Genomic DNA, 26,007 nt, shown 5'->3' on the forward strand with positions numbered 1-26,007 from the left:
ACGACTACATAAATGAGTGAAAAATCCAAAGTCATATTAAAAATTAACAGATAAAGCTTGACTAAAAAATGGATGCCACAGAGCCTCTTTTGCCGTAATCCGTTTTGCCGGATCATAAACAAATATTTTCCTCAAAAGATCCAAAAGCAAAGTAATACCCGGCGATGTACCTGAAAACAACTGATCTAAAGTTTGCAACGACTCTACATAAGCAATACTTTTTTTTGGTGTATTAGACAAGGGATATTTAACCGATCCATTTGTCCTGAAAAACCGCTGTGTTGAACGGCCTGCCCTAGAAATAGAATCATAATTGAAAGGACCAATAACCTTTTCCATCATAACCAAATGTTCATTATCTTCATGAGTTTGGAACAACGCTTGTCCAGTAAAAAGCTCAACTATAATACACCCTAAGCTCCAAATATCACATGGATAAGACCATCCTACACCTAGTATAATCTCAGGAGCTCTATAATGCCGCGTACTTACCACGCTGGAGTGGTATTCATCCTCAAAAGTAGCACTACCGAAATCAATCAACCGAATTTCAGTATTATTAAGAAGCTTTTGTGAATAATTCCGATAAGGCAAGCGGATATTCTTAGATGCATTCGATACCAACAAAACATTTTCCGGTTTTAAATCAGTGTGTACCAACCCTATTTCATGTAAAAAGGCGACACTTTTAAATAGTTGATGAGCCAAAGACTGAATATGGAATAACGGAAAAGGTATGTAATTATTGTTTTTAAGGAAATCAAAAACACTCCAACCAAAAAGATCAGTAACAATGCAAATATGCTTCCGGTAATCAAAATAGTCCTTCAACTCAATACATTTATTTTCATTTGTAGGGTCATTTTGAGAAATGGTTTGAAGAACGCGAAGCTCAATGAGACTTGCCTCCCTGTACTTTGGAATTGCTCGAGTTACCTTTATAGCAACGTGTTTTCCCTGGACCTGATCATAACATTGGATTACTTTCCCAAAGGTACCATGGCCCAACAGTCGAATGACTGTATATCTTTCTGCAAAGTTGGTATTTGGAATAACTTTATAATGACCATCATCGTCATCGTAGACGGATGAGTTTAGATTCAGCTTATCAGCTACTAGAGGAACGTTGACACAATTGACTTTTTTTGTTGAAGCAGTTGTATTACGTTTCCTCTTTTTAGGCTGAGGTAATTTCGCAGGCGGAGGAGGATCAGGCACGACCATAGGGTCGTTCGTTATATTAGAAGGCTGATAAGTATAAGTTGGAGGAGGTTGAAAATTAGATTGAGTCATAGGCAACCAGACGGCTAGAGTAGGAGAAAGAGGAACGGCAGCCTGTGTCGCAGAAGCAGAATTAGGAATGGAAGAGTAATTAACTTGCTCCTTAGGCTTTTGAGTAACGGAATTAGCAGGAAGGATTGAGCCATTGCTTTGATGAGGAGAGAGATGAGGAGGGAAAAATGATGGGTACGAAGCAGGTGAATCGTACTGATTAGAAGGTATTTTATGACGGCGATGTACAGGAGGAAGTTGCATTTTCGGGTAGGAGGGATTTGATGAATTTAAAGAAATACGAGGCAATACTGGCTGTGAAGGAGAAACGGGAAAATGTTGGTTAGCAGGAGCAGGGGAAGGGACAGCAGAAACAGGAGGTCTCAGAAGATGAGTCGTGGGAGGTGCCTGATGCTGTGCAGGAGGATGAAGGGGTAGATTAGAAAGGTGAACGTAAGAAGGAGGAGGATGAGGATACGAAGGGATTGTGTTCGGAGAGGAAACAAGAAAGGAAGAGGAAGGCGGAGGAGGAGGCGGAGGAGGATGAGCTTGTGGATGTGGAGCAACTGCCGCATATGGATTTGAAATGGTAGCATTGTGGTCTAACCAAAAATTATACGGATGAGGAAGATGAGAAGACGCATTTGTAAGAGGACGGGAAGGATTGGCGTCGGAGGGAGCAGGATTTTGAAACGGATAGGGCTGCAAAAGGGGTGCATTCATGGAAGGAGAAGAAATAGAAGGAGGAGCTGCAGCTGCAGGAGCAAAACATTGTTGTATTGGATGACTCGGGTAAGCAGGCAAAGCAGGAGAAAGACGAGGAGATGCAGAATCCTCGATCACGATGACTTCCTGAGGAATACCATTTTTGTAATAGGATTGCCAGTCTGGAGCGTGATTTCTACGACGCTTATAGGCATTCATATCTTAAAACCAAGGACGCTCGAAATAGGAAGGCAAGAAAAATAGAAAAAGTTAAGAAACAGAAAAGAAAACGTCAGAAAAAAGCAGTGAGGGATTGGGAAGAGATTACAAACAAACAACTAATTAAACATGTGACAACGAATAGGGGACGAAACCAGAGAAATATCGAATTAAAAAAAAGGAAAAAAGAACAATTACAAAAATTGCTGACACTGGGTAAATAGTGGAAACAAGGAAGACACGCTCGAATGTTTCAGAAACGTGCCAGCAAAATTCGACGGCAAAGCGAAGTAGAAAATGAAAGAGGCTAATGAAGCTACAATGTCCCGTAAACTCCTTTAAGAGAAGAGGAGAAAAGAAACCCTAAAGGGAGAAAAAGAAAACAAACAAGATGAGATCCGGAAAAGAAAAAGAAAAGGGACTTCAACGAAAAGGAAAAATTAGAATTCCTTCCTTTTTTTTGTAAAGAGGATTCGCTATGCTCTATATGGTCGTTTCAAAGGGCTTGGAAAGGACTGCTTTCCAACAAAAGAAAGGAAGAAAAAAGAGAAAAGCAGAGTAATAGAAAAATCAAGAAACTACTCTTTGATAATTTGAATTACTGTTCCAATCAACTTTATGAATCGTAGCGGATAACAAAAGCGATTGAGCAGAGTTGAAAATTACCAGCAAACGGTTCGGAAGGTCTCGTCAGGAAAACAACAACACAAAGTGTTTTGAAAAGTAAAAGTAAAAGCAAAAGCAAAAAAAAAGGAATTAAAGAAGAAAAATAAAAAAAAAAGTTTCGAGATTTCGGTGGCTTTTCTATGATGGAATAAACTCAAGTTGCAATGAAAAAGCAATCACACAACATGAAAATTTTATCAAAGCAATTAGAAGAAAAGCGAAATCAAGACCCGGGAGGGGCGTGTGGATATACAAACCCGTAAGGTACGAAAAAGAAAGAGAGAAGGAAGAACAAAACTCAAGAGACCAAACACAAGTAAACCGGGACAGAAATAAAGAAGAAAAACAAACTTTTTATCTCTATAAATAAATAAATATATCTAAAAAGAATACAATAAAAACACAGTTTCCAAGTGAATAGAAAAGTAAAGGAAAAGGATAAAAAACACAAGGAACAAGTGAAAGCAGAAATTGGGTTGCCTCTAAGAAAAAACGTAGATGCTTTAATGTGGTTCAAAAAGCCATGCAGAAAGAGACATAGTTGAATGATTTTGCCTCTCGACGTATAATGCTTTGTTTGATAATGCAGTACCAGACGATGTGATGCTACCTGCAACCTTAGTAATTACCGGGAATGATTTACGTGAGGTTGACGATGTCAGTTCCATTCGCGTTGCTGGTAATTGATCCCATTCCTTTTTGCGTTTCGTGTTGGTTGTCGTAGTTGGATCGCAGTTACGGTTACTACTGTCGTTAGGCCGGAACAACTTTGACCGATGACTGATGGACTAGACGAAGCGAAAGGTCTTTGTTTTTTACGCTTTGTTTTCGTCTTGTTTTGCTGTTAGGGTTCGTTTCTGATATAGTTATAGTTATAGTTATAGTTTCAGATACAGTTATAGTTTAAATGAATATTCAATATTCATATTCATATTCCATATTCAATATTCATGAATGTCCTACTTGTTGATTTATTGATACTTGTTATTACCTATTTGATTTTTTTCTATTTGTATTTTTTTTTTTTTTTTTTTTTTTTTTTTGAGAAACAACTCGGCATCCCGAAAGACTTGCCATTGCTTTCCAAGCACACTCGCCCGCCCGCCCTACACTATTCATGACATGTGAATGGTATGGTGTAGTGGCTGTTGTCGGTAAGCTAGAGAAGGGGCGATGCAAAGTGAAGTAATGAGGTTGGTTGGTGGAAACAAACGTTTGTTTCCTTGATGTCTTTTTGTTTATTAATTCATTTTCATTGCTAGATCTGTAGCTGTCATGTTTTCTTTGTTTTTTTGTTTTTTTTTTTTCTTTCAAGCCAACACACATGCTTACATCCGATACTGATCAGAAAGAACCCGGCTGTGTTGTTTTCCTTGTCTTTGTGGTGTAGTACCCTCCTGTCTGTAACGGCTGTGGTGTTTTATTCGCTATGAAAATTGATTAGGTACGTAGTATTGACTTCAAATACCGAGCATACTATCCTCTATGGAAATCTTATATCCTATCGAAACCAAACCGTTGGATTCATTATCCGGGTTAAAACACACGAGCCGCTCGTCCTATAGTTGCGACTGAATACGTTTTCTGATGATTTTTCAACCCAAAGAGGACGGTTTCATTTCAAATCATTTGAAACAAGTCATTTTCCAATTGTGATGGAAAAACAAACGGAATTTGTCTAAGAATGAAAACAACAATTGTAGTCATAATTGCCATTCATTGACAGAATAAAATACAATCTTTATGATGCCATCCATCCATACCTTGAAGAGTCGATCCCCAATTAACACTAACATGGCTATCATTCATATTATAATATATATTGTAAATATTGTATATATATTTTTTTAGCTTCTTTTATTTCTTTTTATTTATTTTTTTATTTCTTTCATTCTTTGTTTCTATATTAAATTTCTTTGTCTCCTTTAATAACGAGATCTCTCTTGGTGTCCTTTGCCTATGTATCTTGCCTTCTCTTCGCTTACCTGGAAAAAAGTTCCTTATCCGAGACCCTTACCTTTGGTGGTTAGACTTTTGGATGATAGGATATGATGCTGTCAAGTGATGTGGTGGATGAGCGTTATGGTTGTTCATTTGCCTTTAATTTAGACAATTTTAAGAATCGATGACTGCCTTCTTTCCGTTAAGCCCTCTTTCTACTTTGAATTCATTGGTTGTATCTGACCGGCTTGGCTTCTCTCGAAAACAGTTGCCTGCAAACATCAGTTCATACTTGACATAAGCAATGCAAGCATGGCACGTTTTCAATTAAAATCAAAAAGGGCTAGAAAGTTTCTTTAAAACTCCGATATCGTACATCCTTGGCATTTTTCCGTATTAGACAAAATAGACAATTTCGGGATTGAGAAATAAAAATAACGAGGTGAATCCTGTCCGTCTATCCACAAGCGATCGGGATAGAATGGATGGAAATAGGGTTATTTACTTCAAGGTTGTTGAAATGTATCGATTTTAGTTAGGTTTGAATAAAAAAAAAAAAAGAAAAGAAAAAAAAAGGTTTCACTCGAGTTTCACTATATTTTTAGACGTCGTCTTTTAGACATGTTTAGATTTCTTTTTATTTGCTTTATTTTTCCTTTCTGCAATTATCATTAAACACGACACAACTTTTTGCTTTTCTTTTAACATTCCTTTTTACCGCTGTTCCTTAATCCTTTTTAAATACTCATGTAAATTGCGATATTCATGTGGGGGCGTGGTTTGTGGGGAATCAACTGCTTTTTTTTTTTCCACTTTAAACGTACATGCCCAACATATCCCCCCACCCCGTCTAGTATCCGTAAACAAACGTCTTAGCGTGAAGAAAAAGACCATCCTTACTACTTTCGAACTGTATACTTCCTCCAGGAAGAATAGGGGAGGCAAGTTCTTCATTTCGCATTTTTAATAGAACTTTATCAAATTTGTTATTCTTTATCCTCATCTTTTTTTTTTATTTAATTCCCTAAAACAGGCTTTTCTTCCTATTTCTCTTTTATCTCATTCTATTCTGTAGTTGTTTCTTTGCTTTTTTTTATAGACATAATAGAATCGAATTTGCAAGTTTGGATAGAGTTTTCTGCGTCGTTTCATAGAAACTGAACTTGCTAAGCAAATCCTAATCCTTATTCCATTTGGTACAAACTCAGTTTCTCTTTCTTCTTTTTTTTATTTTTTTTTTTTCTTTTCTTTTTGTCTCTCCGTTCGGTTTCCCTACAATGAAGTTCTATATCGATGACCTTCCTGTGCTCTTTCCCTATCCCCGTATTTACCCCGAGCAGTATCAGTATATGTGCGATTTAAAGCACTCTTTAGATGTCGGTGGTGCTGCTTTACTGGAGATGCCTTCAGGAACCGGGAAAACCATTTCCTTGTTATCTATAATCGTCTCTTACCAAACGTACTATCCCGAACATCGAAAGCTAATTTATTGCTCCCGTACCATGTCGGAAATTGACAAAGCTTTGGCAGAATTGAAACGCCTCATGGCTTACCGCGCTTCTCAACTGGGTTACGAAGAACCATTTCTCGGCCTTGGTTTGTCCAGTCGTAAAAATTTGTGTCTTCATCCTTCTGTTCGTCGCGAAAAGAACGGAAATGTTGTTGATGCTCGCTGTCGATCTATGACTGCCGGTTTTGTAAAGGAGCAAAAGCAAGCCGGCATGGATGTCCAGCTCTGTGACTTTCATGAAAATTTGGAAGACCTAGAACCACATAGTTTAGTCCCGAATGGCGTTTGGACCCTCGATGATATTACAGAATATGGGACAAAGCATGTTCGCTGTCCTTATTTTACTGTTCGTCGAATGCTTCCATTTTGTAATGTTATTATCTATTCCTACCACTATTTATTGGATCCGAAAATTGCTGAACGAGTTTCGAAAGAACTTAGTAAAGACTGCATCGTCGTTTTTGATGAGGCTCACAATATAGATAACGTATGTATCGAATCCCTTAGTATCGATTTGACAGATTCTTCTTTACGAAAAGCTACTCGCGGTGTTCAAGCTCTTGAACAGAAGGTAAACGAGGTTAAGCAATCTGACGCAAAAAAGCTTCAGGATGAATATCAAAAACTTGTTCGTGGTCTTCAAGACGTTAATACTGCTTCTGCCGAGGAGCAATTCATGACAAATCCCGTATTACCTGAAGATATTTTACAGGAAGCCGTTCCGGGTAATATCCGTCGTGCTGAACATTTTGTTGCATTCTTAAAAAGATTCGTAGAATATTTGAAGACTCGCATGAAAGTTTTGCATGTAATAGCAGAAACCCCCACTTCCTTTTTGCAGCATGTAAAAGATCTTACATTTATTGATCAGAAACCGCTTCGATTTTGCGCGGAAAGATTGAATAGTCTTGTTCGTGCTTTACAAATTGCGACCATTGACGATTTTCAAGCTTTACAACAAGTTGCGACCTTCGCAACTCTCGTATCCACCTATGAACGCGGGTTTGTACTAATTCTAGAGCCTTTCGAAACAGAAAATGCTACTGTACCTAATCCAATACTTCATTTTTCCTGTTTAGATGCCTCTATAGCGATCAAGCCCGTGTTCGATAGATTTCGTTCCGTAATCATTACTAGTGGTACCCTTTCACCTCTTGATATGTATCCAAAAATGCTTCAGTTCAATTCTGTTGTACAAGAATCCTATGGTATGTCTTTGGCAAGAAATTGCTTTTTACCTATGGTGATAACTAGAGGAGGCGATCAAGTTTCCATATCATCCAAATTTGAAGCCCGTAATGATCCAAGCGTTGTTCGGAATTACGGTAATATACTGATCGAGTATTCTAAAATTGTTCCTGACGGATTAGTCGCATTTTTCCCCAGTTATCTGTATTTGGAAAGTATTGTGTCCAGTTGGCAAAGTATGGGCATTTTAGACGAAGTATGGAAATATAAGTTAATTTTAGTAGAAACCCCGGATCCACACGAAACGACTTTGGCTTTGGAAACTTATCGTGCTGCATGTAGTAATGGTCGTGGTGCAGTGCTGCTTTCCGTAGCTCGAGGAAAGGTTTCTGAAGGAGTTGACTTTGATCATCATTATGGCAGAGCTGTCATTATGTTTGGAATCCCATATCAATATACTGAAAGTAGGATTCTGAAGGCCCGTCTAGAATTTCTAAGGGATACCTACCAAATTCGTGAAGCGGATTTTTTGACATTCGATGCTATGCGACATGCTGCTCAATGTCTAGGTCGTGTATTACGTGGTAAGGACGATCATGGTATTATGGTTCTTGCGGACAAGCGATACGGTCGGTCCGATAAACGGACCAAGTTGCCTAAATGGATTCAACAGTATATAACTGAGGGTGCCACGAATTTAAGCACTGATATGTCTCTTGCGTTAGCTAAAAAGTTCTTAAGAAGTATGGCTCAACCCTTTACTTCTGCTGATCAAGAAGGTATTTCATGGTGGAGCTTTGAGGATTTACAAGATCATCAAAGAAAAAGCTCCAGGATGAAGACTGTTGAAAACGAAAAACATGATGAAGAAATGGATATTGACATGACATAAAACTAAATGAACTACGATAATAAATCAATGTGTATACTAGTTAACTTAATGGAGAATCTATTTGGTAAAAGCGATAATAATACCTGATTATACTGGTAAACTTTTCAAATTATGATGAACATGCTTTACAGAAACTCCTTTCAAATATAATCCAAATTCCATGTTAAGTTATTTTTTGACAAGCACAGGGCATTCAAGAGCTACTAATAAAAATTTCTTTTGATTTTATTAAATGTCTTGTTACAAGTAGTTTTCAGTATATTTCTTTAAGCTACCTATAGAATTAATGGTTCCTAACTTTAGAATGCTATACTTCCATTCCAAGCTTTTCAACATTATCTTCACATTCCTTGTACTTCTTAATTCCTATAATTTTCGGAGTATTCCGAAAATAACTAACGCATACTATTATATATATATTTTGTTTGTTTGACTTTATTTATATTAATAAAAGAAAAAGGATCTCAACATAAAGTTAGATGATCAAACGACTTCTTCACAGCATGTCCAGACAGGATCGAATTCTTAATACCTTAAGCAAGGAATTAAAGGCGGAAAATATTGAATTATATAATGATAGCTACAAGCACGCTCACCATGCACCGATGAAAGGTTTAGAAGACAAAAACGAGACGCATTTTCGTCTAGACATTGTATCACCGAGATTTACAGGGCTGACGAGGGTTGCACGACATCGCTTGGTTTATGCATCACTAAAGGATGAGTTTGAGAGCGGTCTTCATGCTTTGCAGATTACTTCCGCAAAGACTCTACAAGAATTGGAAAAACAACGATAGACAGCATCCAGGACAATGTTGAACATACAGTTAATGAAACTTATTTTATTCATTGATAGTTACCTCAAATGATGATATTGCTAAGCTTCTAACTTGAGTATTGTGTAGACTACACGTTGAAAGAAAGTAATAGTGTTAGTAAGCGCAAATGCAAAGCAGATAATAATGTATATCAATCAGATCTATTTCACAAATAATAAACTGATGCTAAGGGAATATAATGTTTTATGATGGTATGCCAGGCTCATATTATGAGTAATCAAATTAAGCTTGTTACGCCTTCTCTGGTTTCTTACCGATCATTAAATACATGGGAGTAAACAGTTTCTTCTTACCACCCTCAATAAGACCTTCCTGTGCAATCGCAAGAGTATCGCTCACCTCGCTAGTACCTTTGCTGGCCATGCCTATTTTTTCCAAAAGTTTGACGCTATGACGAGTAATAAATTTACCGAGACTGCTGGTACGGAAGACGGTAATAAAATCCCATATATTTTGGCATTTAGTAACATCTCCCGTAATTGGATAATACCAAGGTAACTCAGGGTTGTCATTCTCAGCCAAATCCTCTTGGTCAAGGAGCTCAAACCCGGCTTTATTAATGGCCTCTAAAGCATCACATTTGCGTACCATCTTAGGAATGCCATCTCCAACTTCGATGTTGTAAGCAACTCTACGGTGTTCTGGATTAGAGCTATCATAGTCATCAGACATGACCCACTCATAGACACCGAAAACACCGCCTGGTTTAAGAACGCGGAAGATTTCACTATAAACTCCTTCCAAACTAGGAGCATGAACAGTTGCTTCAATGGCATAGACATAATCAAATGTATTGTCATCAAAAGGCATCTTCATAAAATCACCCTTCACGAAAACTTGCTTCTTGTCTAGGTTTCGTTTGATAGCATAATTAACGGCTCGAGAAATTTGATAATCATTATTGTTTAAACCGACTAAATTACATCCAGTAAATTCAGTGATTTCTCGAGCAGGACCACCAACACCACAACCAACGTCTAAAACGCGAGAGTTGGCACTGATCCCCATACGATGAGCTAAATAATGTTCGTGTCGAGCGATACTTTGGGCAAAAGCTTCTCCTTTATAAAAACGAGAGAAATGGAAGCTTTGGCACCAGCCATATTCATACAAATCGGTAGCCAAGTCATAATAGTTGTTGACCAACTTCTTATATTCACTCACACGATTATCAAGGTCACCTTGAGATTCATCGTTGTAATTTTTATCCCAGTATTGAAAGTATTCCGCGAGCTTTTTTTTTTGCTGATTAAGATCTTTGGAAGCAATAGCAGAAAGTCCGGTTTTATTCTCAGCATTCTTTCCGTGCAAAAGACGGGATAACTCTTGATCTTGATTTACAGCAGAGGATGAAGCAGTCATGATATATTAGTGTTCGAATAGGGGAGCAGTTGAGGTTCTCTATAATTTCTCTACTGAATTATAAATGGAAATGATTAACTGTTTTAAGATATAACACGCAAATACGATCGTTAAGAAAATCAAAACAAGATCTTTAGTAGTAGCTGAAGATCTTCCTTGAAAGAATTATGGACAAACGAGTGAAAGAATATTTTTAAAAGAAAGCAAACCCCGAATCACTGTCAAGACCAAAAATGATCGATTCAGGCAATTTTTAAAAGAATACCCTTTGAAAAGAAGGAAGTGGTGGTTGGAAGAAGCGGTCTGGCGCGTCGCCGGTACTCTGTGTAAGACTGCGATACCTTATAATGGTACGACTTTTCAATAAAAATAACCTTCATCTAGACGAAGACATGATAAAACCTTAAATGTTATCTACGATAAGATTATTCCTTTCTTTAGCTGTGTTTCTGCTTGTTTGTTTGTTTACGTTAAATAACACAGTAAGCTCGGGTAAAGTAAGACAAGTACAAAACAGGTTTGCGTAGGCTTATTAAGCTAAAAATGATTTGGGTACTTTGGATAATGTTCAAAGTCACGTATATTTATGAAAGAAAAAAGAAGGAAAAAGGAACAACCCGGAAGATAAAAATAAAAAATAAATTATTGGTAGTTAAATTGGTTTATATTCTACTAATCATAAAAGCAGTACCAAGGAAAGATCAGTGCTTTTTGTTTTCGTCCGTGTATAAACACTTTTAAAAGACTGTTCATGAAGGATATCATTTAAGCCGTTTCTTTCACTTCACTTCGTATAGCACTCCAACTTTAGCGAATGGCTACAAAAACAGAGAAATACACATTTAGTTTCATGAAAAGGTGTTTATTATTATCATTACTTTCTCATGATTGATCCAAACATTATACGATTTATGAGAATGAATTAGCATAAGAGGTATTATTTAGGTAATAAAAATGACTATTTGTGACCTATAGTCATAAAGCATCTGTAGTCTAGTGGTTATGATTTCTGCTTTACACGCAGACGGTCCCAGGTTCGATCCCTGGTAGATGCATATTTTTGCGCACCATTTTATTGATATATCGAAAGTTGTTGCCGTCCACTACCTTTTTAAAGTATAATTTCATTACACTCCTTTGTTTTTTCACATACAGCTATTTATTAACAAGTGCAGTTTTTCATCATCCTAATCTAAGGCTATATTATTCGTTTTGGCTCATTGACTCGGAACCGTTTAATCGCTGACACCGTACAGTCCAGGTTATAGGCTTTCGTATGACAGTTTGGTATCATTGTAGCTATGGTAAGTTATTCCAGTAGCTCAATCAAAGCTGTTCTGAATAATCGCTAGCAAAGGTTGCAAAACCCATATAAGTTGTTTGTTTACAAATTACATTAGAGGTACTTATGCATAACAGAGGCTTTTCCTACACAAGAAATATACCAATATGAGCTTCAGAAATTTGTTTGCTTTTCATAAAAAAACACCTCTTTATGCAATTGAAGATGAATTTGTGGAAGAAGATGAAGATGAGGAGAAAGCATTTGAATTATCAAAATTAATCCTCCCGGCAAATAATACATTTTCTCAGAAGGTATGATACACAAGGCTAACGTTTTTCTAATTGTTAATTAGTTAAACGAAAACATAACCATTCAGTTCACAAAAAAATTTGAAAACATAAAGATCCATCCAACTTTAAGTTCAAAATCCCAAGATGTCATGAATCAATTTAACGAAAATCAAATAAATCTTATTTTAAAAGTTGATGACGAAGAAACCCGTTCAAAAAACCATGCTTTAACAAAAAAAATTTCGAAAAAGCTAATTAAGGACATTTTCTCTACGAAACAAAATCCTCATTTGCAGTACACAGTTCATCGAAAGGCCAAGTTTGAAATCAATGATCCTAAGAATCCCTCTTTTTCTATGATGAATTTTCAAACAATAACTTCTGTCCTTTCTTATCGTAGCCATATAAGCCCAAAAGCTATTGCTCACATTTTTTTGGACAAGAAAGGAAGGGAAGTGTACCAGTGCTCCTGGGAAAAGTTTTCCAATAAAGCTGATAGATTTGCGAAGGTTGTGAAAAAGCAAGTTGGTTTGCCGCCTGGTACGAAGGTCATACTGTACTATCGAAAACTTGAATTGGCTGAATATCTTATAAGCTTATTCGGTTGCCTTCTTCTTGGTCTCATCGTCGTTCCAGTCCATCCTTCCTTGTCATTACATCAATTAGCTTATGTTGTGAAAAAGGAGAAAGTCAAAGTTGCTTTTACCACTGAATCTACTTTCCGAATTTTTGTTAAGGACTCTGAACTTGGAAACAAAGATGAAATAGAGTGGTGGAAATCCACTGATTTCATTCATTACAAGCTGGAAGTAAATCCACAATTAAATTATCAAGCGTCCCCTCAGGACATCGCTCTTATTGACTATGTATTCGAGTCACCCTCGCACCCTACAAGAGCTATTTACAAGCATCATACTATCATGAATCAAGTGAAATGCCTCATTTCTTCCATAATAACCCATCCTGCAAGTCGACAAAAATGCGCATCTGTCGACTTGCAATCTGTTGAAGAAATATTTTTAACCAACTTTCAACCGTATAGTATGCTGGGTCTCATAATGGGTGTCTTTAATTCTTTATTTTCTGGGTATCAAACAATTTTTTGTGAAACAGACGTGTTGAATACACCAGGTTTGTTGGTATACATACTAACTAAATATCGGGTTAGCCGTGCGCTTTTTGATTATGCAAGCCTAAAGCAAACAGTGTATAATTACCAAGAAGACCCAATGCCTACTTTACATTATAAGAAAAATTACATTCCGGATCTTTCGAATCTAAAACTCTGCATGGTAGAGTGTACGGTTGTCGACCCAGAATTCAAAATGATCGCATCGGACAGATGGCTATATCCATTAGGTAACACGAATCCAAAAGAGGTGATCACTCCTATTCTTTGTTTGCAGAAGTTTGGAGGGATTCCAATTTCATTTAAAGATTGGATGATCAATTCCAACGAGCAACCTACGGAAAGGACCGAGGATGACTTGTACCATGAGATACTTGTCTTGCGTGAGTCTATTGAGAAAGGGTTGGTCGATATAGTTCCTTTTCTCGATATTAATAAATACTCCACAAACGATATACTTTGCTTGTCTCCGTTTTGGTACCCGATTCCGGAGTCTTCTGTTGCTATAGTTAACAATCCAACTCAAGAAATATGTGAAGAAGGAAAAATTGGTAATTTATGGATTTATTCTGATTGTCTTCCTACCTACTTAGAAGAAGGGAATGCTTCGCATACCTCACATAAAGTAAATACCGACTTTAGTCAATCCAGTGATGTTTTTTTGGATTCTGGGCTAAAAGGATTTCTGTATAATAAGAAAATCTTTATCCTTGGTTACGAGAGTGAACAGCTTAAGCTAAGCAAGCAGGTCCTAAAAGATGGTCTTGTAATTAGAGAAAGCAGGACATATCATTCTTTTTATTTGATTAAGGCATTGATAAATCTTATTTCTGGAATTTTTGATGGTGTTGTTATTGATCTACAAGTAAACGATTATGCTCATCCAGTGATAATACTTGAGAGTCCTCTGCTAAAGCAATCTTACGTTCATCTTTTGAACACAATTGATGATTATTCTTTAAGAAACTCTCTGACAGAAATTGCAGAAAGTACATATAACATCATGAAAGCTGTTTTTGGTATAGATGTTTTATGCGTCTTAATAGCCCCGTCTAAATCGCTTCCCAGAACTCGTTGTTCTGAAAGTCATACAATTAGCCCTGAAAACTGTAAAATTTCTTTTCTATCCGGCACACTACCTGTGAGTTATTTCAGGTTCTTTTTGAAGGCTATACTTCCTGACGTTATCCCTAAGGTTGCTTTTTCAAAAAACATATGGTGTAGAGAATTGGAGGTTGAAAGGATAGCCTCTCTAGAAAATATGAATAAGCAGTTCATGACTTCTCCTAAATCAAATCATATATTGAGTAGAGCTACTGATCATTTGCTCAACTATTTTACGATTTTGGATTTCTTTAAGAATAGAATATCAAAGTCACCGGATGGTCTCTCCTTTGCTGTTCACGACTCTATTTTCAAACACAACGTTAACATAAGCTGGAAAGCGTTTGAAAACAAAGTTGCCTCTCTGATTGAGTACATGCAATTGACTATCAAGACTAGACCAAACCAATTCGCATTATTATTATATAATGATCCATATGAATTCGTGGTTGCCCTCTATGGATGCTTCTTTATGGGGGTCTGCGCTATTCCTTTCCAGATTCATGCTATAGATCACGTTGTAAAGGAAATTGAAGAAATCATACGGTTGCGGGATCAATATCGTGTTAGCTTTATCCTGGTCGATGAGAGCACTTATACGAACATAAAATCTCGCGATAATTTTCATCACTTACAACAGGTCTGTAACGAAAAACGAGTGAAAATTCCGAAGATGTATATTACAAATGACCTACCTACATCAAAGAGATCATTAAAAAAGCTAGTTTCAAAAAAGTCGAAAGAACAATATACCAAGGACAAGGTTGTTTTGGTAACTCTCAGTAGATTGGCTGATGGTTCTACTTTGTCCGTTAATTTTTCACATTTTGATTTACTGAACTATTGCCGAGAGCAAAAGGAATTTATTTTTGACGATAATGACTCTTCTCTTTTAGGTGGTATAGAGTTTGGGTCAGGGATTGGATTGTTGCATACAGCACTTTTGGGAGTATATACAGGTAAGCGAATTAATAGAGGATAACGAACTAATAATTCTAGGTTTACCAACAGTTCTTGTGAGTGTGTCTTGCAATCGCTACCGTGAAAATTCCATTCTTCAAATAATGCTGAAAAATCACATAACAAAATCAGTCTTGCCAATGAACTTTCTTTTAAATATTCTTGAGAAAACTCAAACTTGTGAGCACGAAAGTTTAAATGATATGATAAAGTGTATAGTTGTTCCTTGTTACGAAAAGCCTAAAACTTCAAAAGGTAAGACTTATATTTAAGCTTGTTTAGACTCATTTACTAACGTGATTAGTGACAGCAATTATTGAAAATATGCTTCGATTAAATCTTAAAATTGAAATGATAAAATTCGCTTATTGTCACCCACTTAACCCATTGATTTGCTGGGGTGATGAACAAAGCATCAATGATATGAAAGGCGATTTTGATACTAATGATTTAAAAAAAGGATTTATTACTTCAAATAGCTACAACCAAAAGAAGGGGAATACCTTATATGGTTTAGGGACAGTAAGTTGATTACGTTGATTAGAAACACTAAGTAACCACCACTAGAATTGCTTGCATAACGATATTTGTGTGGTTCATCCTGAATCGAAACGTAATTGTTATGAAGGAGAAATAGGAGAAGTCTGGATTTCTGCAAGGCATGGATCATATTGCGCTTTTGATGAACGGAATGCCGGGTCTGAGCTGCTTATTGAAGAAAATTTAAAGAAGAAACAATATTTCAGATCTGGATATTTAGGATTCATTCAGTCCAAATCACTAGACTCAGAGAATTCTGAGAAAGCCTTAAAAATATTATACGTTTTGGGTGCTATTTGGAACACATTAGAACAAAACGGTTTGAATCATTTTGTCTCAGACATTGAAGAAACTGTTGAGCAAGTCCACCCTAACATTTGTAGTGAAGGATGGTAAGCAAAGTATTAAAAACTTATGATTAACAAAGAATAGTATGGCTTTCAAGGCAGCAGATCACTTTACGCTGCTGGTTGAAGTCTGCAACATGCAAAAACTCACAAGCCTTGTCCCAACTATAGCCGCTACCGTCCTGGTGACTCACAAAATCATTGTTGATAAGATTGCGTTTGTTCCTCAAGGTGTTTTACTGCGTTGGGCTACCGGGGAAAAAAGACGATGCGATATGTTGAAAAAATGGGTTGCATGTAGAATGTAAGAATGATGGATATTTTATCTTAACGAGCTGAGCTGACATTTTGTAGAAATATGGCAAAGGTTTTTACGATAAGTCAGGAAGCGTTGTCTAGTCGTTCTCAGGGAAGCAGCGATTTCTGCTATAACAGTGAAAGCACTATAGGTGAGTAGCTTGGCATTTAATTTGATAAAATGCCCATTTTACTTTCTTTTAAATCAGAAGCTAACCAATACATAGCTTCTTGAATACCGTCACCGGTTATTGCAGATACCGAAAAAATACCGTAGTGTTGAGATTTTAGTACATCCAAATGTAGTAGCTGAAGTTAGTAAATAAAAAGAGGTTACAGCATACCTGCTCAATTTTCTTGGCGTTTAAAGAGCCCGCAGCATCAGATTTATTAGCCAAAATTAACAGACTTATATTTAGTAATTTCTTAGAAAACATTTAGCCTCTGTTCAGTGAATGATAGCTTACTTCTTCCAGTAAAAGTTCATGCAGTTGGTATTTGCATTCTTGTAGTCTCGATTCATCAAGGCTATCTATGACCCAAATGATGGCCTCTGTTGACTCAAAATAATTTTTCCAAAAGCTTCGTAAAGTTTTCTGACCTCCTATATCCCCTGCTATGTTAGAAAACCTAGGACTTGTAATAGTTCAAGTAACTTACAAACTGTTAAATGGAGTCCTTCCACATTTATAGTACGAATTTGGAAACCAAACGTAGGGGACACTGTACTTATCTAAAAAAATTAGTATGAAGTACGAAGAAATAATGCTTCTGAATCACATTTTCGTTTAGTAGGCGTTTCAAGATCGTCGTTTTGCCCGCATTGTCTAAACCTCTTTGTATATTGTAAGTCTCGGTTCTCTACTAATACTGCCAAACAATTTCATACAGTAATAGAACTCTAGCTTCCTTTTCTTTCAACTTCTGCTTTCGTAGTATGGTTAATAGACCCATTGGCTTATACGAGTCACTATGTCGCTTATAGTAAAGCAGAGCTGATTAATAGTGCTATTTGGCTTGTTCAATGATTTGTATTTTTTTTTTTTCTTCCTTCCTTATTATATGTAGTTACTCGAACTGAGATAACTATGTCCAAAGGTGAATTCGAGGCCTCAGTGTAAACTAAATTCCATTTCTCGAGTAGAATTTTGTGCAATTACCTACATCTAGTATTTCGTTGAACCTATGCTCATGGGAACAAATAAAATTACTTTACTAATTAGGTATTGAATTGTATAATTAATGCATTTTATTTAGTCAAAAGAAAAGCTTTTTATAAAACCATAAACAAGAAACCCCGAGGTAAAATAAGTCTTTAGCGTTAGAAACACATAATATGTATAAGACTAGGATATATGGACTTTACATTAAAATACTCTTTCGACTCCGCAAAGTTTGGATCGTTAGCATTACTATCTCTATTCATGAACAGAAAACAAAGGAAATAAAAGTTCGTAAGCTATTAAAAAGATAAAAACATCGTCTTTGTACCAAAAAAATGAGGATCATTTTTAACTAGAAGCACTAGCCGTTAAAGTAGGCCAAAGATTATTACATTCCTCAGCGTTGACATGAGGGAAAATCCTTTTAAATACATCGTCATACCATTCGACAGGAACACCTGTTAAACCTTCCTTAACATAATCGGGAAGTTGTTCCCAATCGGCTATATTACCTTTTGGAAACATAATTTCCTTTACACCCGATAATTTCGCCGCAACAGCTTTCTCTCTTAAACCACCAATCCGAAGAACTTTACCGGTTAAAGTTAGTTCACCGGTCATTGCAGTAGTAGCAGGTACGGGCATGCTTAATGCCAAAGATAACAGTGAGGTAGCCATAGTAATACCGGCAGAAGGGCCATCTTTTGATATAGATCCCTCTGGACAGTGCATATGCAAACGAGCATGTTCAAAAAACTTGTTGTTTGGGAAATTCTTAAATAAGAAGCTCTTAGAAAATGAGTATGATAACTCTGAAGACTCTTTCATAACATCACCAAGTTGGCCAGTTCTTTCTAATGAAGGAGCAGAAGTAGTAGACAAAAGGTTTTTAACTATAGTTTCAACGTACATTGGAACACCTCCCATTGGAGTCCAAGCTAAGCCCATGACTACACCAGCAGGTGTTGTATCATAAAGACGAGGCGATGTGTGTATTGGAGGGCCGAGATAATTAATCAAGTCTTTTTCATCTATGTTAACCTTCATGTCTTTTGGTACGCTAAGAGGCGCAACAGATGATGTATCAGCTTGGTCTGTGGCTTCTGCTTCATCTTCCTTTTTTTTGTGTGAATTTTGTTGTGCTTCTTGCACATTAGTTTCCTTCTTATCACCAATTTTCTCGACAATTTGATATGAAGTTTTTCGGAAAATTTTTTCAATAGATTTCTTTAAGTTCCGAACACCGCTTTCGTGGCAGAAAAACTGTATTAATCCTCTAATGGCATCATCAGAAATTGACACGTTAGCATCCTTCAAACCACAGTTTATCTTCGTTTGGGGGATCAAATAATCTCTAGCAATGTGAAGCTTTTCTGCCTCTACATAACCTGAAACTTCAATGACTTCCATACGATCTAGCAAAGGAGGAGGAATTGTATCTATAGTATTAGCAGTACAAACAAACAAAGCTGAAGAGACATCTAAAGTCATATCCATGTAATGGTCCAAAAATGCCGAATTCTGCTCAGAGTCTAAAAGCTCAAGCAAAGCACTATGTGGATCACCTTGATGACTTTTTCCAACTTTATCAATTTCATCAATCAAAATCAAGGGGTTTTCTGTTTGTACTTTCTTCAATGCTTGCACAATCTTTCCTGGCATCGCACCAATATAAGTTCGACGATGTCCCTTAATCTCAGCAACATCTGTTAAACCACCAACGCTAAATCTAAAAAATTCTCGATGCAATGCAGAAGCAATAGATTTACCAACAGAAGTCTTACCAACACCAGGGGGTCCTACCAGGCATATAATTCTTCCTTGCATGGTACCTCTTAGTTTGCCAACTGCAACAAGCTCAAGAATACGGTCTTTAACGTCTTTCAAGCCATAATGGTCCCTGTCCAAAATACTTCTAGCATGTTGAATGTCAAAGTTTTCTGCAGACTTTTTACCCCATGGTAATTGAGTAATCCAATCTAAGTAGTTTCGAGTAACATTGTACTCAGCAGCCATTGGTTCTAAATGTTGAAATTTTGAAAGCTCATCCTTAAAAACTTTCATTACGTGCTCAGGCATATCTGACTCTTCGGATCTTCTTTTAAACTCATTAACTAATGACTCTTTAGGGTCATCATGACCTAGCTCTCTCTTTATTCCCTTCATTTGCTCCATCAAAATAAATTCTTTCTGACGCTGAGACAGTTTTTGCTCAACATCTCTGCTAATTTTACTTTGCAATTGAGCGTTCGTAAGTTCCTGCTTTAGAATTATTAGAGCTTTTTCTAATCGTTCTTCGATGTTTTGGGCCTCCAAGACACCTTGTAAGTCCTGGTGAGCAGTAGAGCATACCGCAGCGGTAAAATCAGCCAATCTAGCGGGTTCATCAAAAACATTGTTTGTTCCTTGAGAAATCGAAAAGTTAGCAATTTGTTCACGAAAAATATGGCTTAGGGTCGCAATCTCTTTAAAGGTGCTCATAATTTCGCCAGCAAGCGCCTTTATTACTGGATTTTGACGACTGAAAGGAAGATTGTGAACATTTTCGACATTAACCACAGAAACATTATAGTCTTGTAACATGGAAGCTGTACTTTCCACGTCCGAACTATCTTCGCTCTTATCATCAATAGTTAATTCTTTTGACTCCCCTACTTGTTTAGCCTCTTTGATATCAGCGGTAGCGTTGGTAAGATATTTAGGAGGTAACAGTTCCGTTATACGTATCCGTCTATGGGGATAAAGAACAGCTGTTAAAGCTGTTTCACCAGCATTCTTTGTAGGAAAGATACTCGTAATTTGAGCAAAGACACCAACTGGATAAACTTGATTGATATCCGTAATAACATCGGTATCCGCATTTTCATCCTTGTGAAGGAAAGCTCCAATATAAGGTTGCCTTTTCTTTATCAATTCCTTGATGGCCTCCGATACCGAGGGATCCTTAGTAACAATTGCTTTATAAAAACCTGGGAACAATGGCCTTCGTACAATAGGCAAAGCGAGCAATTGAGGATATATTTCTGGTATAGCATTTTTAGACGAGTCCTTCTTTTTTTCAGAGCTGTCCAGCTTAGAAGAGTCATTAGCTTGTTCTTTCTCGTTCTTAGTGTTATTGGAAGACGGTTTGAAAAAAGCTTTGCTTCCATCTGTATTTTCCTCATCCTTTTTCCGTTCGCTGTTCTTTTTTAAGGTCTGCTTATGAGACTGAAGTTCTTTCTGCTTTGACGACTCATTCTCTGATAATGGTGCCTTTTTTGCTTCACTATCGCTTTTAGGTAATTTATCATTTTTTGAGTCTCTACCTCTTGAAAGAGCTTGTGAATACCGAAAAGGACCAATATTTGAATGCAAAATAATGCAAGAAGTAGAAAATTGAGAAGAGAACAAGGGATTATAGTACAGTTCGCGTTTCCAGCGGTAAGCGCCTGATCGCCTCAAACAGGCTCTTGGAAGGCGTGTTATCATGAAGATTATATAGAGAACTTAATGCCAAGTGGCAGTAAATACAGTTAATGATTTTAAATGCCGCTAACTTGAGTTTTTGGTATGGGAGGTGTAGTTGGTTATAGCAGAGTTGGAAATTGGTACTACTCTACGATCAATACTTTGTCAGCAAATGACTTGTTTGAAGCTTTATTTTTTACTTTATTGATTGAAAATAACAGAAGTAAATGACTAGCTTTAAAGTAGAAAAATAAATGTATCTAATCGAAGTAAGCGTTGCATAATTCGTTGGCACTCAATCATATACTACAGCTGGGCAAAAAAATTTGCTGTCGCTATTGACTCAATTTGAATCTTTTTACTAACAAACTACCATTGAATCAAAGAAATATGAACCATTGCTTCAATCTCGAGAATCGCCTCGATTTCATATTTGTGTAATTAATGAGCTATCAACTTTTATGACTAATGGTGAATTTCTTATTCGAATCAATTCTTAAATATGTTTGAAGTTGTTAGACTGTGCTTGTGTTTTCGTAAGAGACAACCGTCTATGTCATAGGTATATTTAATAAGTCAAAAAAGACATAGACTAGCAATTTTAAAGCAAGTATATAGTAAATCTATGATAAACGAATTTATAAAAGAAAGTATACCAAGCACGTCTGTACCATTCTTATCATAGGATTTGCACATTGGTTGCATCAATCCAACAGAAGTCAGCTCAACAGAGCAAGCTCATCCTGAAATTGTTAGATTATAAAGCTTCCTGAGTAATTTAAAGTGGCAAGCTCGAGAAAGACAGGATCTACTTTATACAAGAATAAGGATCGATAACCAAATGTTCGATGAATACTTATGAATCGCGAGGAAGAAATTTCTGCAAAATTTCAATTTCAACCTTTTCCTTATCGGAGAGATCTGTTCTGTTTGCTGAGAGAAATTGTTCTATAGCTTGCTTCTTCTTTTTGATGCTTTTCTTCAAAAGTCGAATAACCTCAGAATCATTCGTCACGGGACGATTGGACTTGTTGGCTATTTCAATTTCGGATAAAAATAGCTGATACATTCAGTTAGAGTTTGTATTCTGCGAGCATTAATCAAAACATATGAGTGCTCAACTTATTCAATCAGATATCCTTGCAACAGAAAAAAGGATCAAGAGATCTCATATGTCGACCATCACTTACCTTTATAGTACTGCTCTGTTTCTTGTCTTTGTTTCTCATGGATTCCATTAGTTTTTTTCGTATCTCGGACTGTAAAGCAGGCATCACTACAAAAGATTAACAAACCCTTCATCCTAGAGACTATTTTTGATTACCATTATTAGTAGCAAAACTACGATACTTGAAACTGATTGAATATAGCCGAGTTCTCAACAAGGACTGCATATTGAGTACAAGACGGATGTAAGGAATGGAGCCAAACCAGTAGAAGAAATGGTGAACGAAAGCTACCAATCCAAGGAAAAAAAAAAAGGAAGCAATCAGTAATTTCAAATAGAACAAGAAAATGAAATTTATTAAAGGTGAAAAAGGATGCAACTTTTTTCACTGATAAATTATCTATTGCATAGTTGAGTTTTCCATGTTCTCAAGTTGAATGGATTCCCAAGAAAAAATGAGTAAATCAATAAAAAAAAATTATAGAAGAAATAAGTGGCACAAACGGTTTGATAGGATTTTCGAGTGTAAATAAACAACTCTCGGTCTTCATTTACACTTGAAACAGAAAAAGAAAACCTATCATATCCAGCGACTTGATTCATTGTTTTTTCAAGAAATGATAAGGAAGAAAGAATCTCAATTGCTTGTAAAAACAAAAGCATTAGACGTTCATTCCAATTTCAAAAAATCCATTGACGTTTACTTTGAAGAATTTGCACAAAGATGCTAATATATTTTATAAGCTGTAAATTCCTGTACATTTTCTACTTTCTTATTTACTTCCAAGGTAAGGACCAATGTAGACAGTGGACTCTTCAGACATGGACAAGTTGAGACATTCAACACATCAATTCATTCTTACAGTCAAATATCAAGGGAACTGTTCCTAAGCTTCTGATCATAGATAAGACTTTTACTTCAAGTAGAATTGCTGAAGAAAATACAGTATATACAGCAACTTCAGAATACATACAATCCTAATCATCCGTATAGACAACTAGTACGATATTGAGTCAAGGTACTTCTAAAAACTACTGAATAACTTTTATCTTTCTTTTCTTTTAATACAAAATGTATTGTAAACAGTCTGAAAAGAGATCAGCTTACCTATGCAGGTCACTACAGGAGAGATGCCTCGTACCTCTAGTCTCTCGATCGCTATTAAAATACCTGAAAAGGAAAAAGAAGGAAAGAAAATCAATGACCATAAGAGGTAACCTTTCTGCGACCAATCATTTGTCCAACACTAAAAATACCAAGCAATTCTACACCTAGGTAGAAGTTACGACCCCAGGTTTCAGAAGACTGACTTTTCCAGAATAAGAAAGGAGACTTAACAATCTAGTTAGTACGTAATTTCTCTAAGTATCCTCATAAGCACATACATGAACGTTGGAAGGATTAGCCATTTTCTGAGAATGGTAAACTTGTTGAAACAATTCTTTACCGACAGTGGTCCAATAAGTCACTGGTTCGCAAACATCTAAACATCAAGTTAACATCATCTTTCTCTTATTGTGAGCTAACCTGCTAATTTTTGAGCATAGGGTTGGAATCGGCTTTTTGCTTGTGAAGCGGCCGTCTTCGTAGAGAATTGAGCTCCTTTTAAGGAAGTCGAAGCAAACTTGAGAATTGCGCGGTTTTTAAAAATCATACTAAAACAAATGCTGTTTGTCCAAAGAGGAGGGGATGGAAAATGTCAAGTAGTAATATCCAACTGGGAACGGATTCAATAATGGCAGTAAGTAACATTTTCGGGGTAACATAGAGTTGAAACAGAAAATATGTCTTTTAGGTAGCAGTTTGTGCAATTTTTGTAATTGAAAAAAAGCTATTATTTTATTAAAAACCATGTTCATCAGTGACTTGTGCTTATTTCGCTCTCATGATTTCAGGCGAAACAACCTTTCAATCAGGATGGACGCGTATGAAGTATGATAGCTACAATAAGGAAACATCATGCTAGCTTCCCTTACAAATGCTGAAGTGATATTTACACGATATTTTGAACAAGTTCCACAAAATTATCAAATTTAAGTTTTCTTTTATGACCTTGGTATCATATTATTTAGCAGTTGAATTTCGAAATAATGATGGTGAACCCGTACAGAAGCAATCCGTACCACCATATTAAAGATAGTTCAACTATGCATAATGAAATAAAACAGTCTAGATATAAACCCAAAAAAAACCTGTACTCATACTTTAGTATTATCATTTTCTGTTGATCCTTCTTTTCCTTTCTGTTTTGCCAAAGAAGCATCTCGTTTAAGCTTTTTTATATGTTCCTTCTTTCGCAATTCTTTATGTCTATCATAGGAAGCTCGAGTGGTGATCTTCTTTCTCTTAGGAGGAGATTTCTTCAGCTTCTTTTTCGTTCCCTTCGATGGCTTAGGAAGCGATAATATCCAACTAGGAACCTCACAGCCAGAAGCTTTCATAACGCCAGCAACAAGCTTTACATATTCACTGTCCTCCTTAGTGAAAAAAGTGATGGCTTTTCCTGCATGACCAGCTCGACCGGTACGACCGATGCGGTGAATATAACTATGTACACTTTGCGGGAAATCAAAGTTGATAACCATTTTTACGCCATGAAAATCGATACCTCTTGCTAATAGATCGGTGGCTATCAAAACCCATACATCTCCTTTGCGGAATTTATTAAGGACTTCTTCTCGTTTAACCTCGGGAAGTTCACCGTGTATAACGCCAACGTGGATCTCATCAAACATTAATTCAGTGTAAAGGGCTTTCGCGCGTTCTATATCTTGAACAAAAACTACGATACGTGGCTTAATTTCACCGTTCGCTATCATTTGGCGGAAAATAACGACTTTAGAAGAATCGGAACCAACAAAGAGAAGCTTTTGGTCAATGCTCCTAGAAGTATCCTTCGTACCAATGATGACACGTAGAGGGTCACGGGCTACTGTTTGAGCCAATTCTTCAACAGTAGAAGGTAATGTGGCTGAGAAAAGACTTTTACATACATTTGGATTTGTACAAGCGCTTAAAATTTCATCTGTTTGTTCGACAAATCCTTCTTCAAAAAGACGATCTGCCTCGTCCATTACTACAAATTCCACTTTGTCCAGCTTCAAACCACTCCGTAAGGCATGAATAAGTCTCATGGGTGTAGTTATACATACATCATATCTTTCGCGTAGCTGAGGAGACTTCTCCTGAATCTTTTCATTTGACTTATTCAATTCGGTTACATGTACAGATGAATTCACCGTAAGTCTTTTTGCTTGCTTATAAATTTGTTCACATAAATCCTTCGTGGGAGCAATAATTAGTGCCCTGTAACCGCCTTCAACATGGGACTGAAGCGAGTAGAGAATAGGAAATAAGTAAGCAATTGTTTTTCCTGATCCCGTAGGAGCGCAAGCTAACAAATCTCGCTTTGAAGATAAAATTGGGATTGAGTATCTTTGGATAGCAGAACAATCCTGGACATATTGTTTCTCCAAATTGTCCTTAAATATACAGTCAGGAAACTCGGTCACAGGATCTATAGGGTTAGAACCCGTGATTTTCACTTTTCCACCAGAAAACAGCTCATTTTTCAATTCTTCCTTCTTTTCTGCTTCTTCCTCCACTGGTTTATGCCTAAATTTAACATTGGTAGTAAGAAGTCTCAATGCGTCCATTTTTTTTGATATCCTCTATGTGTACC

General features: G+C 36.6%; 10 protein-coding genes and 1 non-coding gene across 11 annotated transcripts; 4 read left to right on the forward strand and 7 right to left on the reverse strand.

The window, feature by feature from the left end:
• Positions 1-36: 36 nt before the first annotated feature.
• On the reverse strand, positions 37-2,196 carry SPOG_04088 (CMGC/CLK protein kinase Lkh1; the record flags this gene model as incomplete). Its single annotated transcript, XM_013166350.1, has 2 exons — positions 37-170; positions 219-2,196. 2 exons carry the CDS (start codon positions 2,194-2,196, stop codon positions 37-39), a joined length of 2,112 nt encoding a protein of 703 aa, XP_013021804.1.
• Positions 2,197-6,022: 3,826 nt separating this feature from the next.
• Positions 6,023-8,593, forward strand: SPOG_04089 (transcription factor TFIIH complex subunit Rad15). The gene has a single exon (XM_013166351.1). The coding sequence runs from the start codon at positions 6,081-6,083 to the stop codon at positions 8,391-8,393; it is 2,313 nt and encodes a 770-aa protein (XP_013021805.1). The 5' UTR covers positions 6,023-6,080; the 3' UTR covers positions 8,394-8,593.
• Positions 8,594-8,643: 50 nt separating this feature from the next.
• SPOG_04090 (BolA domain UV induced protein Uvi31) lies at positions 8,644-9,300 on the forward strand. Its single transcript, XM_013166352.1, has one exon. The coding sequence runs from the start codon at positions 8,873-8,875 to the stop codon at positions 9,188-9,190; it is 318 nt and encodes a 105-aa protein (XP_013021806.1). The 5' UTR covers positions 8,644-8,872; the 3' UTR covers positions 9,191-9,300.
• On the reverse strand, positions 9,271-10,594 carry SPOG_04091 (sterol 24-C-methyltransferase Erg6; the record flags this gene model as incomplete). Its single annotated transcript, XM_013166353.1, has 2 exons — positions 9,271-9,299; positions 9,487-10,594. The coding sequence occupies 2 exons, from the start codon at positions 10,592-10,594 to the stop codon at positions 9,271-9,273; spliced, it is 1,137 nt and encodes a 378-aa protein (XP_013021807.1).
• A 949-nt stretch (positions 10,595-11,543) lies between these two features.
• On the forward strand, positions 11,544-16,898 carry SPOG_04092 (AMP binding enzyme). Its single transcript, XM_013166354.1, has 8 exons — positions 11,544-12,190; positions 12,232-15,361; positions 15,402-15,617; positions 15,667-15,884; positions 15,930-16,294; positions 16,335-16,553; positions 16,604-16,698; positions 16,774-16,898. The coding sequence occupies exons 1-8, from the start codon at positions 12,044-12,046 to the stop codon at positions 16,779-16,781; spliced, it is 4,398 nt and encodes a 1,465-aa protein (XP_013021808.1). The 5' UTR covers positions 11,544-12,043; the 3' UTR covers positions 16,782-16,898.
• Positions 11,577-11,649, forward strand: SPOG_16166. The gene has a single exon. It is a non-coding gene; the product is annotated as a tRNA-Val (tRNA).
• Positions 16,715-17,500, reverse strand: SPOG_04093 (ADP-ribosylation factor Alp41; the record flags this gene model as incomplete). Its single annotated transcript, XM_013166355.1, has 6 exons — positions 16,715-16,855; positions 16,891-16,971; positions 17,014-17,159; positions 17,207-17,279; positions 17,327-17,381; positions 17,436-17,500. The coding sequence occupies 6 exons, from the start codon at positions 17,498-17,500 to the stop codon at positions 16,715-16,717; spliced, it is 561 nt and encodes a 186-aa protein (XP_013021809.1).
• Positions 17,501-17,774: 274 nt separating this feature from the next.
• SPOG_04094 (lon protease Lon1) lies at positions 17,775-21,286 on the reverse strand. Its single transcript, XM_013166356.1, has one exon. It carries the CDS (start codon positions 21,175-21,177, stop codon positions 18,058-18,060), a length of 3,120 nt encoding a protein of 1,039 aa, XP_013021810.1. The 5' UTR covers positions 21,178-21,286; the 3' UTR covers positions 17,775-18,057.
• A 268-nt stretch (positions 21,287-21,554) lies between these two features.
• On the reverse strand, positions 21,555-22,641 carry SPOG_04095 (GatB/YqeY domain-containing protein). The gene is made up of 3 exons (XM_013166357.1): positions 22,481-22,641; positions 22,347-22,432; positions 21,555-22,216 (listed from the first exon to the last, which is right to left on the reverse strand). The coding sequence occupies exons 1-3, from the start codon at positions 22,548-22,550 to the stop codon at positions 22,013-22,015; spliced, it is 360 nt and encodes a 119-aa protein (XP_013021811.1). The 5' UTR covers positions 22,551-22,641; the 3' UTR covers positions 21,555-22,012.
• Positions 22,584-24,052, reverse strand: SPOG_04096 (F0-ATPase subunit G). Its single transcript, XM_013166358.1, has 3 exons — positions 23,853-24,052; positions 23,711-23,808; positions 22,584-23,657 (listed from the first exon to the last, which is right to left on the reverse strand). Exons 1-3 carry the CDS (start codon positions 23,977-23,979, stop codon positions 23,523-23,525), a joined length of 360 nt encoding a protein of 119 aa, XP_013021812.1. The 5' UTR covers positions 23,980-24,052; the 3' UTR covers positions 22,584-23,522.
• A 403-nt stretch (positions 24,053-24,455) lies between these two features.
• SPOG_04097 (ATP-dependent RNA helicase Rok1) lies at positions 24,456-25,981 on the reverse strand (the record flags this gene model as incomplete). The annotated part of the gene is made up of 2 exons (XM_013166359.1): positions 24,456-24,470; positions 24,530-25,981. The coding sequence occupies 2 exons, from the start codon at positions 25,979-25,981 to the stop codon at positions 24,456-24,458; spliced, it is 1,467 nt and encodes a 488-aa protein (XP_013021813.1).
• Between the last annotated feature and the right edge of the window lie 26 nt (positions 25,982-26,007).

Source organism: Schizosaccharomyces cryophilus (genome assembly GCF_000004155.1).
Source record: "Schizosaccharomyces cryophilus OY26 unplaced genomic scaffold supercont4.1, whole genome shotgun sequence".
Taxonomy (NCBI): Eukaryota; Fungi; Ascomycota; class Schizosaccharomycetes; order Schizosaccharomycetales; family Schizosaccharomycetaceae; genus Schizosaccharomyces; species Schizosaccharomyces cryophilus.